Source organism: Anolis sagrei, chromosome Y (assembly GCF_037176765.1).
Source record: "Anolis sagrei isolate rAnoSag1 chromosome Y, rAnoSag1.mat, whole genome shotgun sequence".
Classification (NCBI taxonomy): domain Eukaryota; kingdom Metazoa; phylum Chordata; class Lepidosauria; order Squamata; family Dactyloidae; genus Anolis; species Anolis sagrei.
This window is the reverse complement of record NC_090035.1, coordinates 38878475-38892549: the sequence shown is the minus strand read 5'-3', so window position 1 is coordinate 38892549 and position 14075 is coordinate 38878475. Positions and strand designations below refer to the sequence as shown.

The following is a 14075-nucleotide window of genomic DNA, read 5'->3' as shown; positions in this document are numbered from 1 at the left end:
GTATGCTGGGGCCTGGGCTGGGAGGGTCTGGAGGGCCTCCTTCCAAGGGAAGGCCTTCCCAGCCCATCACTGCCTCTCTGCCCACAATGCCCATTCCCAGCCCCGCTGACCCACCTGTGTCGGTTTTTGTTCTTGCGCTTCTTGTGGCTGCTGCTGTGGTGGCTGCTGGAAGCGGAGGAGGCGGCCTTCTGGGGCTTGACCCCCTGGACGGCGCAGTCTAGCTCCTCAGCCTCCTCCTGGCTGGGCTCGTTCTCCTGGTTGTGGAAGTCCGGTGATGTGTCGCTCTCCATTCCACTGCCGGGTTCCCCTGCAGCAACAATTTGAGAAGAGGGGGTGTCATGAATGACTTTTCAATAACTTTAAAGCATAGGTTCTTTTTATTGCAATTTCCAGTGTGAGAGGGTATATCAGATTGCAGAAAAACATTTAGACATACAGACTCCATACAACTACATTGGATTTTCAGTTACTTTGGTTAACAAACAAAGAAAGGAGAATCACATTTTCAATCACTATTCACACACATGTACATGAAGTCATCATCATGAGTCCAAATATTTTGTTGTTAATTTGTTCAGTCGCTTCCGACTCTTCTTGACTTCATGGACCAGTCCACACCATAGCTCCCTGTTGGTCGTCACCACCCCCAGCTCCTTCAAGGTCATTCCAGTCACTTCAAGGATGCCATCCATCCATCTTGCCCTTGGTAGGCCCCTTTTCCTTTTTCCTTCCATTTTCCCCAGCATCATACTCTTCTCTAAGCTTTCCTTTATTCTCATGTTGTGGCCAAAGTACTTCATCTTGGCCTCTACTATTCTTCCTTCCAATGAGCAGTCGGGCTTTATTTCTTGAAGTATGGACTGGTTGGATCTTCTCACTGTCCAAGGCACTCTCAGCACTTTCCTCCAACACCACCGTTCAAAAGTATCTATCTTCCTTTGCTCTGCCTTCCCTATGGTCCAGCTCTCACATTCGTAGGTGACTATGGGGAATACCATTGCTTTAACTATGTGAATCTTCGTTGTCAGTGTGATGTCTCTACTCTTCACTATTTTATCAAGATTGGTCACTGCTCTCCTCCTAAGAAGTGTCTCCTGATTTCCTGGCTGCAGTCTGCGTCTGCAGTAATCTTTGCACCTAGAAATACAAAGTCTGTCACTGCCACCACATTTTCTCCCTCTATTTCCCAGTTATCAATAATTCTTGTTACCATAATCTTGGGTTTTTTTATGTTTAACTGCAACCCAGCTTTTGCACTTTCTTCTTTCACCTTGATTAGAAGGCTGCTCAGCTCCTCCTCACTTTCGGCCATCAAAGTGGTGTCATCTGTATATCTAAGGTTGTTAATGTTTCTTCCAGCAATTTTCACCCCAGCCTTGCATTCCTAAAGCCCCGAACATCACATGAGTTCTGCATGCAAGTTGAATAGCTTGGGTGAGAGTATACAACCCTGTCGTATGCCTTTCCCAACCTTGAACCAGTCATGGTCATGGTCAGTTTCATGGTCAGTTCTTACTGTTGCTACTTGGTCCTTATACAGATTCCTCAGAAGAGAGATAAGGTGATTTGGTATGCCAAATATTACCATATTCTTTTCTCCCTCCTTGGAGAAGCACTTGTTAGGCCAGACCCTGCTTCCCTGCAGCATGCCAACGCATAGTTCCAAAACTCATAACTTCAAAACTTCAAAATGCATCCTTTCCCTAAGCAGAATGCCAAGGACCAGATCTCTGTTTTCCATACGGCAGAACCTGACTCTCTGCACAAAATGTAAGACTCCAAACACACTTCTTCCTCTTCCCTTGAGAAAGAAGGCCAAAGTTACCAGACTGTTCCCTTTCAAATCTGCCACTCCATGGTACACTATCTCTCTCCTTCCCATGGAGCGGAACATAGTGGGTGAACAGCATTTCTGTCTGTCACACTTTGAAAATTATTAGGTTGAGTCTTTTATAGGAATATTCTGCTGATGTAGTCCCAAAGTTGTAAATTAAGGATAGACACCTTCCATCCTGGATCCATCTCAGTTTCCTGGCCAGATGTTGATTTTTCTTGATTGGTGTTGATCTTATGTTGACTTTCCTCTTAGCATTGTAAATATTTCTGTTATCATTTTCTCAGTTCTTATCAGAATTTACTTTTTAGCAACTTTTAATTACAGTCCAGCAAGCAGGTAGTTAATCAATGCAGGCCTTTTTACAGGTGCTCCCAAAATTATTAACTCCATTCATACATCCTTCCATTCATACCATATATTATATTAAATACACATTTATCAAATCTGCAATAATATTTTCATGATAGGAGAAACAAAGGAAAGCCTCAGATGAAGGGCCTCGGGGGGGGGGGGGCAGAAGGAGACTGGGACGGCCCCCTGACCAGCACCAGAGGAAAGACACCCATCCCAACTTACGTTTCTCAATGAGCTGGTCCTGAACACCAGCCAATGCGCTGACCGCCTAGAAAAACAGAAGAGAGGCCAGGATGAGAAGGGCAGAGAGAAAGTGAGAGTGAGGGTCCAGGGGCTGCCTTTGAAGACTGTTTGGAAGCTTCAAATAGTCCAATGAGAAGCAGCCAAGTTAATAACTGGGGCAGCGTACAGGGAGCACACAAATCCCATGTTACGTCAGCTCCACTGGCTGCCTGTTTGCTACCAAGCACAATTCAAAGTGCTAACTTTGGCCTGTAAAGCCCTAAACGGCCCCAGCCCAGTTTACCTGTCCGAATGCATCTCCCTTTATGAACCACTGCAAAGACTAAGATCTTCTGGGGAGGCCCTACTCTCGCTCCCACCACTGTCACAAGAGCCTTTGTTGGGGACGAGAGCCTTCTCAGTGATTGCCCCTCAGCTATGGAACTCCCTTCCTGGCAGTATTAGATCAGCCCCCTCTCACCTGTCCTTCAGAAAGATAGTGAAAACCTGTCTGTGGGACCAAGCCTTTGGGGCAGTGTAATGAGGCCATAATAGAATGGTGTCCTGAGATGGTTTGTAAGTAAATGATTTTAAAGTGATTTTAATGTTTGTGTAGATTTATGGTTTTATATCCCAGCATTGAATGTTTGCCGTATATATGTTGTGCTCTGCACAAAGTCCTCTGCAGGGTGAGAAGGGTGGAAAATAAATGTTTCAAATAAATAAATAAATTGGAGAAAGGAGGGGAGCAAGGCTGGCTGGAGAGGATGCCACAGATTCCATCTATCACTTCGAGGGCAGGGTCAAGGGGAGCCTCCCAAATGGTGTCTCGTTGTCCGTATTGTTCTCTAGAGGGTCTTTTTCTGTGATGTCCTCCACAACAGACAAGGTCCAACCATGTGAAAAGCAATGGTTTTGTTATTCACGTTGCCCAAACAGCCTCCATTAGGACCTGAGACACAATTCCCCACATTCTATGCGAGGTTGCCTTTGCAGACTGTTCGGAAGCTCTGACTGGTCCAACGGGAGGCAGCCAGACCGGTTATTGGAGCAGGGTACAGGGCGCACACAACCCCGTTACGCCAGCTCCACTGGTTGCCAGTCTGATATCGAGCACAATTCAAATTGCTGGCTTTAGGCTATAAAGCCCTAAACAGTTCCAGCCCAGCTTACCTATCGGAAAGTATCTCCCTCTATGAACTATCTCGGAGGTTAAGATCATCTGGAAAGGCCCTGCTCTCGATCCCACCTTGCTCACAGGTGTGACTGGTGGGAAGAGAGACCGGGCTTTCTCAATGGTGGCCCCTTGACTATGGAATTCCCTTCCCAACGAAATCAGCAACCTCCTTACTTACCTTCAGAAAAAAGTAAAAACTTATCTAAGATCCCAAGCCATTGGGCAGTAAGCAGTACAAGGAACCATCAGGTATTATGTGCAATTGTTACTTGACATTTGGAATGGCCTTGGGCCCTGATTTCTGGGTTATGTGATTTTAACATTTATATTATTTTGTTTTAACTCTACTTTTTAATTGTCTAAATCAGGGGTCCTCAAACATTTTAAACAGAGGGCCAGATCACAGTTCCTCAAACTATTCTAGGGCCAGATTATAATTTGAAAAAAGCATAAATGAATTCCTATGCACACTGCACTTATCTTATTTGTAGTGCAAAAAAAAAAAACCCACTTAAAAACAACACAATAATTAAAATGAAGAACAATTTTAATAAATATAAACTTATTAGTATTTCAATGAGAAGTGTCGGCCTGCTTTTGACTGATGAGATAGGATTGTTATTGTATTGTCGAAGGCTTTCATGGCTGGAATCACTAGGTTCTTGTGGGTTTTTTCAGGCTACAGAGCCATGTTCTAGAGGCATTTCTCCTGACGTTTCGCCTGCATCTATGGCAAGCACTACCTCTGAGGATGCTTGCCATAGATGCAGACAAAACGTCAGGAGAAATGCCTCTAGAACATGGCTCTGTAGCCCGGTAAAAACCCACAAGAACCTAGGATTGTTATTGCTGTGTGCTTTCAAGTCATTTCAGACTTAGGTTGAACCTGAGCAAGGGCTGGGTAAATGACCTTGGAGGGCCATATCTGGCCTTCAAGCCTTTGTTTGAGGGCCCCTGGTCTAAACGTTGTTACACTTTTATGATCTAATTGATAATTATATGTTATTGTTGTTTTGTTAGCTTTCATATGTATGCGAGGTATTAAAATTTGCCATAAATATGTTGGAAACTGCTTTGAGTCCCCCCACCCCACCCCGGGTAAGAAAAGCAGTATACAAGTGAAGTAAATAAATCTAAATAAATTAAAACTTCCATGACCCTTGAGATGGGCATCAAATTCTCTGGCCATCTCTTTCCATGTGTGTGCTCAGGAGCAGGTGCATGCTGGGCCGTGCACAGCTGGATGCTTACCTGTCCGAATGTACCTTATGAACCTTCTAGGACTCTAAAATTTTCTGGGGAGGCCCTGCTCTTCCTCCTGCCATCTTCGCAGTCACGTTTGGCGGGGACAAGAGACAGGACCTTCTCAGCAGTGGCCCACCTCCCTCCTAATATTTCGAAAACAAGTCAAAACCTGGCTTTTTGAGCAAGCTTTTGCAAATGCAGTGTAACTGGCAAATTTAGACCCATGGAATGACTGGACGATGCGATTGGAAAATGTTTTTAGTAATGAGACACTGAAGACTTATGTTTTTACTGGTTTTATATTATATATTAATTGTTTAAATGGTAATTTATGTTGTTGGGGGCATCAAATTGTGCAAACTGTAAACCGCCTTGAGTCGCCTTCAGGCTGAGAAAGGCAGTATATAAATAAGGTAAATAAATAATAAATAAATAGGGTGCCACCCCCCACCCCCCAGAACATCCTGGGAGTAGGGAGAGGAATGGGAAGAAGGGACTCACAGCGGCAGAGGTCACCGAAGACTTGCTGAAGAGGCGCTCGGCTTCCTTGAACTTACGGTTCCGCCGGTCGTTCTTGCTGTTGGAGTTCCTGGCAGTGAGAAAGGAGAAGCAGGCACTGGGTCTGGAGCCTCCTGGCTGCATCTGGGGGCAGACTCCTGCACTTTGCAAATGCCCAGGGACCAGAGCACCTCCCATTGCCCCCCTCAATGTGTCAGGCCTTCCTTGCTTACTTCTGGTTGGTGAGGTAGCGGTCCCACCCACGGATGATGTTACCGTACATCTGGGTGTCCTCCAGGTAGCTGCCCTCGAAGGCATAGATCTGGCGTTCCAGGTTGGCCAGGGTCTCCTGGGGATGGAAGAGGGCAGGAAAGAAAGAAGGAAAGAGAGGAAGGAAGGAGATTGAAAAGGTGGGAAGTTGGAGGGAGGAAATAAAGGAAAGTCATTGCATCCATGGGGAAGGAAGAGAGGAAGGAAGAAGGGAGGGAGTAAGAAAGAATGAAAAAAGGAAGAATCAAAAAGAAAGCAAGAAAGCAAAAAGAAAGAAGGAAGGGAAGGAAGGAAAAGGAGAGAAAGAGGAAGGAGGGAGGGAGGGAGGAAAAAGAAGGGAGGGAAGGAGGGGGAAAGAAGGAGGGAAGTGCAAGGAAAGAGCGAGGAAAGAGGGGGAGGAGAGAAAGAAGGAAAGAAAGAGGAAGGAAGGAAGGAAGGAAGGGGGAAGTATGAGAGAGGAAGAGGGAGGGAGGGAGGGAGGAAAGGAAGGAAGGAAGGAAAGAAAGAAGGAGGGAGTGAGGGAGGGAAGGAAGGGGAAAGAGAGAGGAAGGAGGGAGGGAGGAAAGAAAGGAAGGAAGGAAGAAGGAAAAAGAGAGAGAGAGGAAGGGGAGGGGGAAAGGAAGGAAGGAGGAAGGAAGTAGAAAGAAAGAGGAGGGAGGGAGGAAAGAAAGAAAGAGAGGGGGGAAGACAGGAAGGAAAAACGGATGGAGGGTGGAAAGAAAGGAAGGAAGGAAGGAGGAGGGAAGCAAAGAAGGGGAAAGAGAGAGAGGAAGGAGGGAGGAGGAAAGACGGGAAGAAAGAAAAAGGAGGGAGGGAAGCATGGAAAGAAGGAGAAGGAGAGAGAGAGGAAGGGATGAAAGAAAGGAAGAAACAAGGAGGAAGGGAAGGAAAGAGAGAGGGGAGGGAAGAAAGAAAGAAAGAGGGAGGGGGAAAGAAGGAAGGAAGGGGGAAGGAAGGGGAAAGAGAGAGAGGAAGGAGGGAGCAAAGACAGGAAGAAGAAAAAGGAGGGAGGGAAGGGAAGGAAGGAGAGAGGGGGGGAGGAAAAAGAAAATGAAAGGAAGAAGGGAGGGAGGGAGGAAGGAAAGAGAGAAGGGAGGGAAGGAAGGAAGAAGGGAGGAGGAAGGGAGGGAGGGAAGGGAAAAGAAGGAGGAAGGACGGAAAGAAGGGAAGGGGAAGAAAGAGAGCAAAGGAAAGAGGGGGGAGTAAGAAGGGACGGCGTTTGGACGGAGGGAGGGAGTGCGGGAGGGAGGGAAGAAGGGCAACCCATCAGCCATTGCGTCCCTGAAGGAGGCGACTTGGGGGGGAGTGCAGCGCCCCTCCCTGCTCCCCTCCCCACCCGCCCTATCCTCACCGCCAGCTCCTGCTTGCGCTTGACCAGCTCAGCCAGTTCGCGGCGGGTGTCCGAGATCTGCGGGGGGGCGCCGGCCTTGGCCACCCCCGAGGAGCCTCCTCCCGCCCCGCCGCCCAGTCCCCCGCCGCTCCCCGCTCCTCCTCCGGCCCCTCCGCCCCCGTGCAGCGCCGCCATGGCCCGCTCAAAGGGAAGAAGGGAAGGCCTCCCGAGGCGCCTGGGCCCAGCAGTGGCAGCAGAGCGGCTGAGGCGAGGCCAGGAGGAGGCGGGGTGCGACTAAGCTCCGCCTCTGAGGGAAGAGCCCTCCCAGCACTACGGCCCCAGTTGAGATTAGATTGACAGGTGTGCATCAACTTCGGCCCTCCCTCCAGGGGTTTTGGACTTCCGAGTCCCACAATTCTCCCGAAATTGGCCCACGCCTGGACTGGAACTGAATATAGGCAGTAGACACCTTTCTCGAATGTCATGCTTCCCAAATGTTTTGGTTTCCTCTATTCATAAACATTCCACTCTATCCTAAAGCCTGGCTGTGTGGATCATAATAAATTGTGGCAAGTTCTTGGTGGGATGGGGATATCAAATCACCTTATCTCCCTCCTGAGGAATCTGTATAAGGACCAAGTAGCAACAGTAAGAACTGACCATGGAACAACAGAATGGTTCAAGATTGGGAAAGGTGTGCGGCAGGGTTGTATACTCTCCCCCAACCTATTCAACTTGTATGCAGAACACATCATGCAACATGCAGGGCCTGACGAATCCAAGGCTGGAGTTAAAATTGCTGGAAGAAACTTTAACAATCTTAGATATACAGATGTTACGACTTTGGTGGCCAAAAGCAAGGAGGAAAGGAGGAACCTTCTGACCAAGATGAAAGACAAAAATGCAAATCTGGGTTGCAATTAAACATCAAAAAACCCAAGATGATGGCAACCAGACTGATAACTGGCAAATAGATGGAGGAAACATGGAGGCAGTGACAGACTTTGTATTTCTAGGTGCAAAGATTACTGCGGATTCAGACCGCAGCCAGGAAATCAGGAGACGCTTACTTCTTGGGAGGAGAGCAATCACCAAGCTCAATAAAATAGTGAAGAGTAGAGACATCACACTGGCAACGAAGATCCGCATAGTCAAAGCAATAGTATTCCCCATAGTCACCTACGGATGTGAGAGCGGGACCATAAGGAAGGCTGAGCAAAAGAAGATAGACGCTTTTGGAAATTCCGGGAGTGCCTTGGACCGTAAGAACATCCATCCAATCCATACTTCAGGAAATAAAGCTCGACTGCTCATTGGATGGAAGGATATTAGAGGCAAAGATGAAGTACTTTGACCACATCATGAGAAGACAATGATGCTGGGGAAAATTGAAGGAAAAAGGAAGAGGGTCTGATCAAGGGCAAGTTGGATGGATGGCAACCTTGAAGTGACTGGCTTGACCTTGAAGGAGCTGGAGGTGGCCACAGCCAACAGGGAGCTCTGGTGTGGGCTGGTCCATGAGGTCACAAAGAGCCGGAAGCAACTGAACAAATAAACAACAATTCATAAACAAGTTAGCATAGCCAATGCTCAAGGTTCCCAACTTATGATCCGTGGACCACTAGTGGTCCGCAAGAACTAAAATATGCTCATCAGCCTCACTGTTACTACACTGTTTCAACGAGAGCAACTGGTCTCGCGAAACCCTCTTATATGTCTTATATGTCGGGAGGGGAGATGGTATGGATGGATGATATCCTTGAAGTGACTGGCCTGACCTTGAAGGAGCTGGGGGTGGCCACGGCCAACAGGGAACTCTGGCGTGAGCTGGTCTGTGAGGTCACAAAGAGTCAGAAGCAACTGAACGAATAAACAACAATTGGTTTGCAGGTTACAATACACAAAGGTTCAGGAAATATAATCCTCAGCATTGTGCACTATACCATATCTTGAACGCTATTTTTTCAGCTTTTAAAAAATTAATTGTATTTTATACAAGTAACAAATAGAACAAATAATACAACAACAGGCAAAAACTATACAATCACAACATCTCATTCCACACCATGATCCCACCACCTGACTTCTGTAACTACTCCTTGTGAGTTTTTTGTCTATTAAAACCCATCCTTATATTTGCTTTAATAAATTCCCCTTGCAGCATCTTTAAAATCTACATTTACCTTTCTTTCCAAATATCCAAATGCCAAGCCTCCATTTTTTTTAGCAAATTCCTCATTGTTTCCTCCTCTAATACCATTGGACATTTGAATACAGTCTGGCAATTTTTTCCCCTTCCAAGATTTCATTAATCTAGCTGCAACAAAGCAATGTTGACAAATTTCTTCATCTCCTTTCCGATCTCTCTCACTAAATAGCCCTAAAAGACATTTTATGGGTTTTTAAAATCATATTATCCTTATTGAGCCCCCGGGGCACAGCAGGTTAAACCACTGAGCTTCTGAACTTGGTGACTGAAAGGTCGGCGGTTTAAATCCAAGGAGCAGGGTGACCTTCCGCTTCTGCCAACCTATCACTTTGAAAGTATGTAAATGTGAGATCAATAGGTCCTGCTTCTGCAGGAAGGTCCCTTGCAAGGACATGCAAATCCCTTGCGGCAAAAGGCCCCAATCTAACCACCTCCCTCGTTCACAATGGGGACTAATGGAAGGCGGAGAAAAAGCATGCTTTGGACTATGGGTCTCTGGTTCCAAATGAAAGCCACAACAAGTCCTTTCATAAGTACAAGGGCATAAGATGGAAGAAGGCCAGTGATTCCCCAATGATGAGAACAAGGGAAAACACTTGCCAGATGCACACCCTCTGCATCTTCCTGCCCTTTGTAAATTACTTGGAGAAAAATTATCACAACAACAACATGTTCAAACTAAATTTACAAATATTTAATTTTTTAAGAAATACAGACTATTGAAAAGGATACCGAACTGCTGTCCCAAGCAGTTTTCTGGCACCTTCCGCCTGAATAAATGGTCTTTGGCCCCACGCTTACATGATATTAAACCCTCTGCAAAGCCCTGGACTGCCTCCCCAGTCCTCTCTCCCATGAGACACATGATGAGGTTGTTCTCCTCATGCTTTTTCTGGGAATTATAGCCACTGCATTAAGTGGGAAAAGAGTCACGGTGGCCACAAAAGCACTTGCATCAAACACCCTCTCACCCCCACCCCCATTTTATCAGTAAGAAATCCACAGAGCCCAAATGCTCATTTTAAAACTCCAGACAGGACAGCCTAGGAGTTAATTATACACATTTATCCCTGAAAACTGGTTATGTGCATTGTAGAAATCCATAAAAGTCTTGTAATTTCTTTCCTTTTGACACATTAATAAAAAACAAAGACATTACACAGAACATTCACCAAGCTTTGTATATTCCAAAATTCTACTTCAAAAAATAATAAGTAGCTTCTATTTTTCAGCTGTCAAAATGGGGAAGGAAGGGGGCAGGAGAGAACAAAATCAATATAACAGTTGGTCATTTTGGGAAAGGCCCCGCTTTTGTCCAGTATGGTTTGTGGTCTCAGAGTTTTTTTGTTTTTTTTAATAATGCAAACGCCACTTCCCTGCCTGGTCCGCAAAAAGCTCCCTCGCTTCTCTGGATAGATCAGAACCAACTGAAGAGCTGATTCCGCCAGTCAAGGCCCGCAACCACTGAACCTGGAGGCAAATGAGCCCTAAAGTGTCCCAACGCAAGAGTTTAAGGCAGTGAGAGGTGTCAGGGCAGCGGTGCCTCAACCGTCTGGTCTGGATCTTAGTTTGGCTGCAAAAAAAAGGCCCAGTCTTCCCTCTTCAGAAGAGCTTTCAAGTGGATTCCTCCTCCTCATTGTCTTCCTCCTCTTCCTCTTCCTCCAACTTGTGCTCCACTTCTGAGGTGTCTGACGATTCATGGAGGAGAACATACTCCCTGCTGCTGAAACCAAACTTCAGCACATCTTTCTCTTTCAGTTCGTAGTAACGCTGAGGCTCGATGCGCTGATTGTTCAGAAACGTGCCATTGCCTGAACCAAGGTCAATGATGTAGGGTTTCACTTTCCGGCCCGTTGTGTCGTCCGGACGGGTGTATTCCACCAACCTGGCAAGAAACACAAGGTTAGGACAGAATAATACATCCCTCTGAAGCTAGATTCCACCCAGAATTACATCCCAGGTGCCATTAATACTTTAATCACTTTTCTACCCTAGTTTCCAGTAATCTCCCAATACCTCCCAAAGCATCTTTTCCCCTCATCTCCAGAGACTTCTTACTTTCACACCAATATTTTTCTGGCTCCCTCTCCACTCCTTTGGACCCAGGAGAAGCTTCCTGAATTGACTTACAAAGCTGTCAGAGCAAATGTGTATTTAATGTGCATTTCATAGAAATACATTTTAACATATGTATTTTACTGAATGTTTTATGATGGTGTGTTCTTGACTATGCCATGCTATTACTATTAATTTGCTGGTTAACCAAATGTTTCTCCGGGCACCTCTCTGCTCTCCTTAGACTTATTATTATTATTATTATTATTATTATTATTATTATTAATTTGGTGGCTCACCGACTGTTTCTCTAGCTCCCCCTTTGCTCCCCTTAGCCAAGTTATTATTATTATTATTATTATTATTATTATCAGATACATAACAAAATTAGTACACAGCAAACAAGATCACTATGCTGGCTTTTGTATTTGATCACAGAGCAGGAACTCAGAGCGGCTTACAAGTAGGGAACAATTCAATGCCGCAAAAATATACATATAAATAAAAACATATACATTAAAAACCAAAAAGTTTTTTAAAAAACAGGTAAAGATTAAAACCAGTAATTTAAACTACACAATCCATGTCTAAGTCCAGACTGACCTGTACTGGAAGACAGCATGCTGCTTGGAGCAGGATGGGTGGTCAATGGGGATGTCAGCAATACGCCGATGCCGTCCCAGGAGGTAGGCACTTTGCCGGTGGATGTACATGACTGGGAGGATCTCATTGTTCTTGAAGGGGTAGAGCCGCCACCGCTTCTTGGGGATGCGGGCTTCTGGGGGCTCGCTGTACTTGATCACCACACCCCGGAAAATGTTGATGTCCTCCAGGAGGGCACCTGAGAGCTCGAAGCTGGGCTTGTTATCATTGGCTGGCTTCTCCGTGCTCGCTCCACCAGGGCCTTGCTCCTCCAGGCCCTCCTCATCCCCGCTGGCCCCCACTTGCTGGCAGCGCTCCCTCCGACATGCGTTGTAGAACTCCCTCTGGGCCTCCTGCTCTGGATCCGGCAGAACGGCCCTCTCCCTGCCGTCTCTGTGGAACTTCCTCTGGCCAGAAGGGCCCCGGTGCTGGTCCCTGTTGTCGCTTCTCTCCCGCCCGGAATGGTCCCGATGAGGCTACTCCTCGTGGCCCCTCCGAGGGGGGTCCTCTCGCTCCTGCAAAGGAAAGATTGAGACCAGCTTCAGCTGCCTGTTTCCTGTCCTAGAAGAGTTTTCATAAAAACGGAAGGGTGAATCTAAGCATGGGCAAACTTCTGCCCTCCCTCCAGGTGTTTTGGACTTCAACTCCCGTAATTCCTAGGAATTGGCCTACGCCTGATATATGCAGCCTTAGTGTGAATAAAATAAAATAAAATATTGTTCTGTGTTAATTTAAACAGTATATTCAGGTCATTTTTTATTTTATTTTCCTTGGCATGTTTTTGGGGATGAAGGGAAAGTATATCTTAGGCATGGCAAACTTCAGCCCTCCGTGTGTTAGGAATTGTGGGAGTTGAAGTCCAAAACACCCGGAGGGCCAAAGTCTGCCCATGCCTGGTATATCCTGTACCTTTAAAAAGTTAATGTGATAGTAAAAACACACATATATACACACACTGTGGCCATTTTTGGAATCAGATGCCAAAAGTTAGTTTTTTAAAAGCCAAGTGTCAGATTTGAATACCACAGAAATCATGTTCCCAAGTGTAATAATACTCCCCCCCCCCCCCACCACCACCACCACCAACTGCCACTCTGGGTCCAGAGTGAAGAAGGGAAGCCAGGAAGACAGAGTTCCACCATGTCTCCTGTGTCATTGGTTGGGAGTCCCTCCCTCCATCAACAATATAGTAATGTATAATATTAATATTGTTCTGTGCTAATCATATATTGTATGCACATATAATATTGATAACAATATTATAATGCAATACAATGTAGTAGTAGTAGTAATAATAATAATAATAATAATAATAATAACTTTATTTATACCCCGCCACTATCTCCCCAAAGGGGACTCGGAGCGGCTTACATGAGGCCAAGCCCAATAATACATTACAGCAACATAAAATATAGACAACAAAATAACATCACAATAAAATAAACGAACCAATCAAGTAAAATAATGAAACTCTGGATGAGATAACAATGAAAAGGTACATTTGTGGGAGAGGAGCTCGTAGGGGACTGAACAGTGGAATTAGACTTTCAATAAGGTGGGGGAAAGTGCAATATGAGGGAAACAGTGTAGGTGAAACAACAGGACTGGAATATATGGTCACTCCCCAAAGGCATTAATAATCCAATATAATAACTACATATTTTGTATTTCATGTACTACTAATAATATTACGATATAGTGGTATAGTACACTATAGTAATATATAATACTAATATTGTGCTGTGCTAGTAATATAATATATTATATACACATATAATACTGATAATAATATAAGGTAGTACAATATAATACTAATAATAATACAATACAGTAATTACATATTTTATATTACATGTAATATTACTAATAATATTACATTATAGTGGTATAGTACAATAAAGTAATTTACAACAACAATATTGTGTTATACCAATAATCATACATTGTATGTACATATAATATTGATAATAGTATTATAATGTAGTACAATATAATACAAATAATACTACAATATAATTATATATTTAATGGTACATGAAATATTACTAACAATATTACAGTATAGTGGTGTAAAGAAGTTGATTATAAATTGTATGATTTTAACTGTATTTGTGTTTGGATTAGTTGCACTAATGCTGGAGCGGCCTAGCCTAGCTGAGAGGAGTGCGTTACCATGGAGACGATGCTGTAGAGAAGTGGGAGGAGCTTAGAGCGGAGAGTTTGAAAAACGACAGTT

At 45.0% G+C, this 14075-nt stretch overlaps 1 protein-coding gene across 5 annotated transcripts in view; it reads right to left on the bottom strand.

Annotated features, from left to right (window-relative positions):
• Positions 1–7226, bottom strand: part of LOC137095232 (chromatin modification-related protein MEAF6) — a 56013-nt gene extending 48787 nt beyond the window's left edge. For 3 of the 5 annotated variants that reach the window (XR_010908817.1, XM_067461663.1, XM_067461662.1), the window contains exons 1-5: positions 6955–7225; positions 5567–5682; positions 5337–5424; positions 2414–2459; positions 115–307 (exon numbers count right to left, since the gene is read on the bottom strand). Coding sequence is in view for 3 of the 5 variants with exons in the window: in XM_067461663.1 (XP_067317764.1) it covers positions 115–307; positions 2414–2459; positions 5337–5424; positions 5567–5682; positions 6955–7128 (617 nt within the window). In the remaining 2 variants the exon portion in view is untranslated. Of the gene's footprint in view, positions 1–114; positions 308–2413; positions 2460–5336; positions 5425–5566; positions 5683–6954 lie in introns of all 5 variants that reach the window. The other 2 variants (XR_010908816.1, XM_067461664.1) reach the window with 2 other exon arrangements.
• Between the last annotated feature and the right edge of the window lie 6849 nt (positions 7227–14075).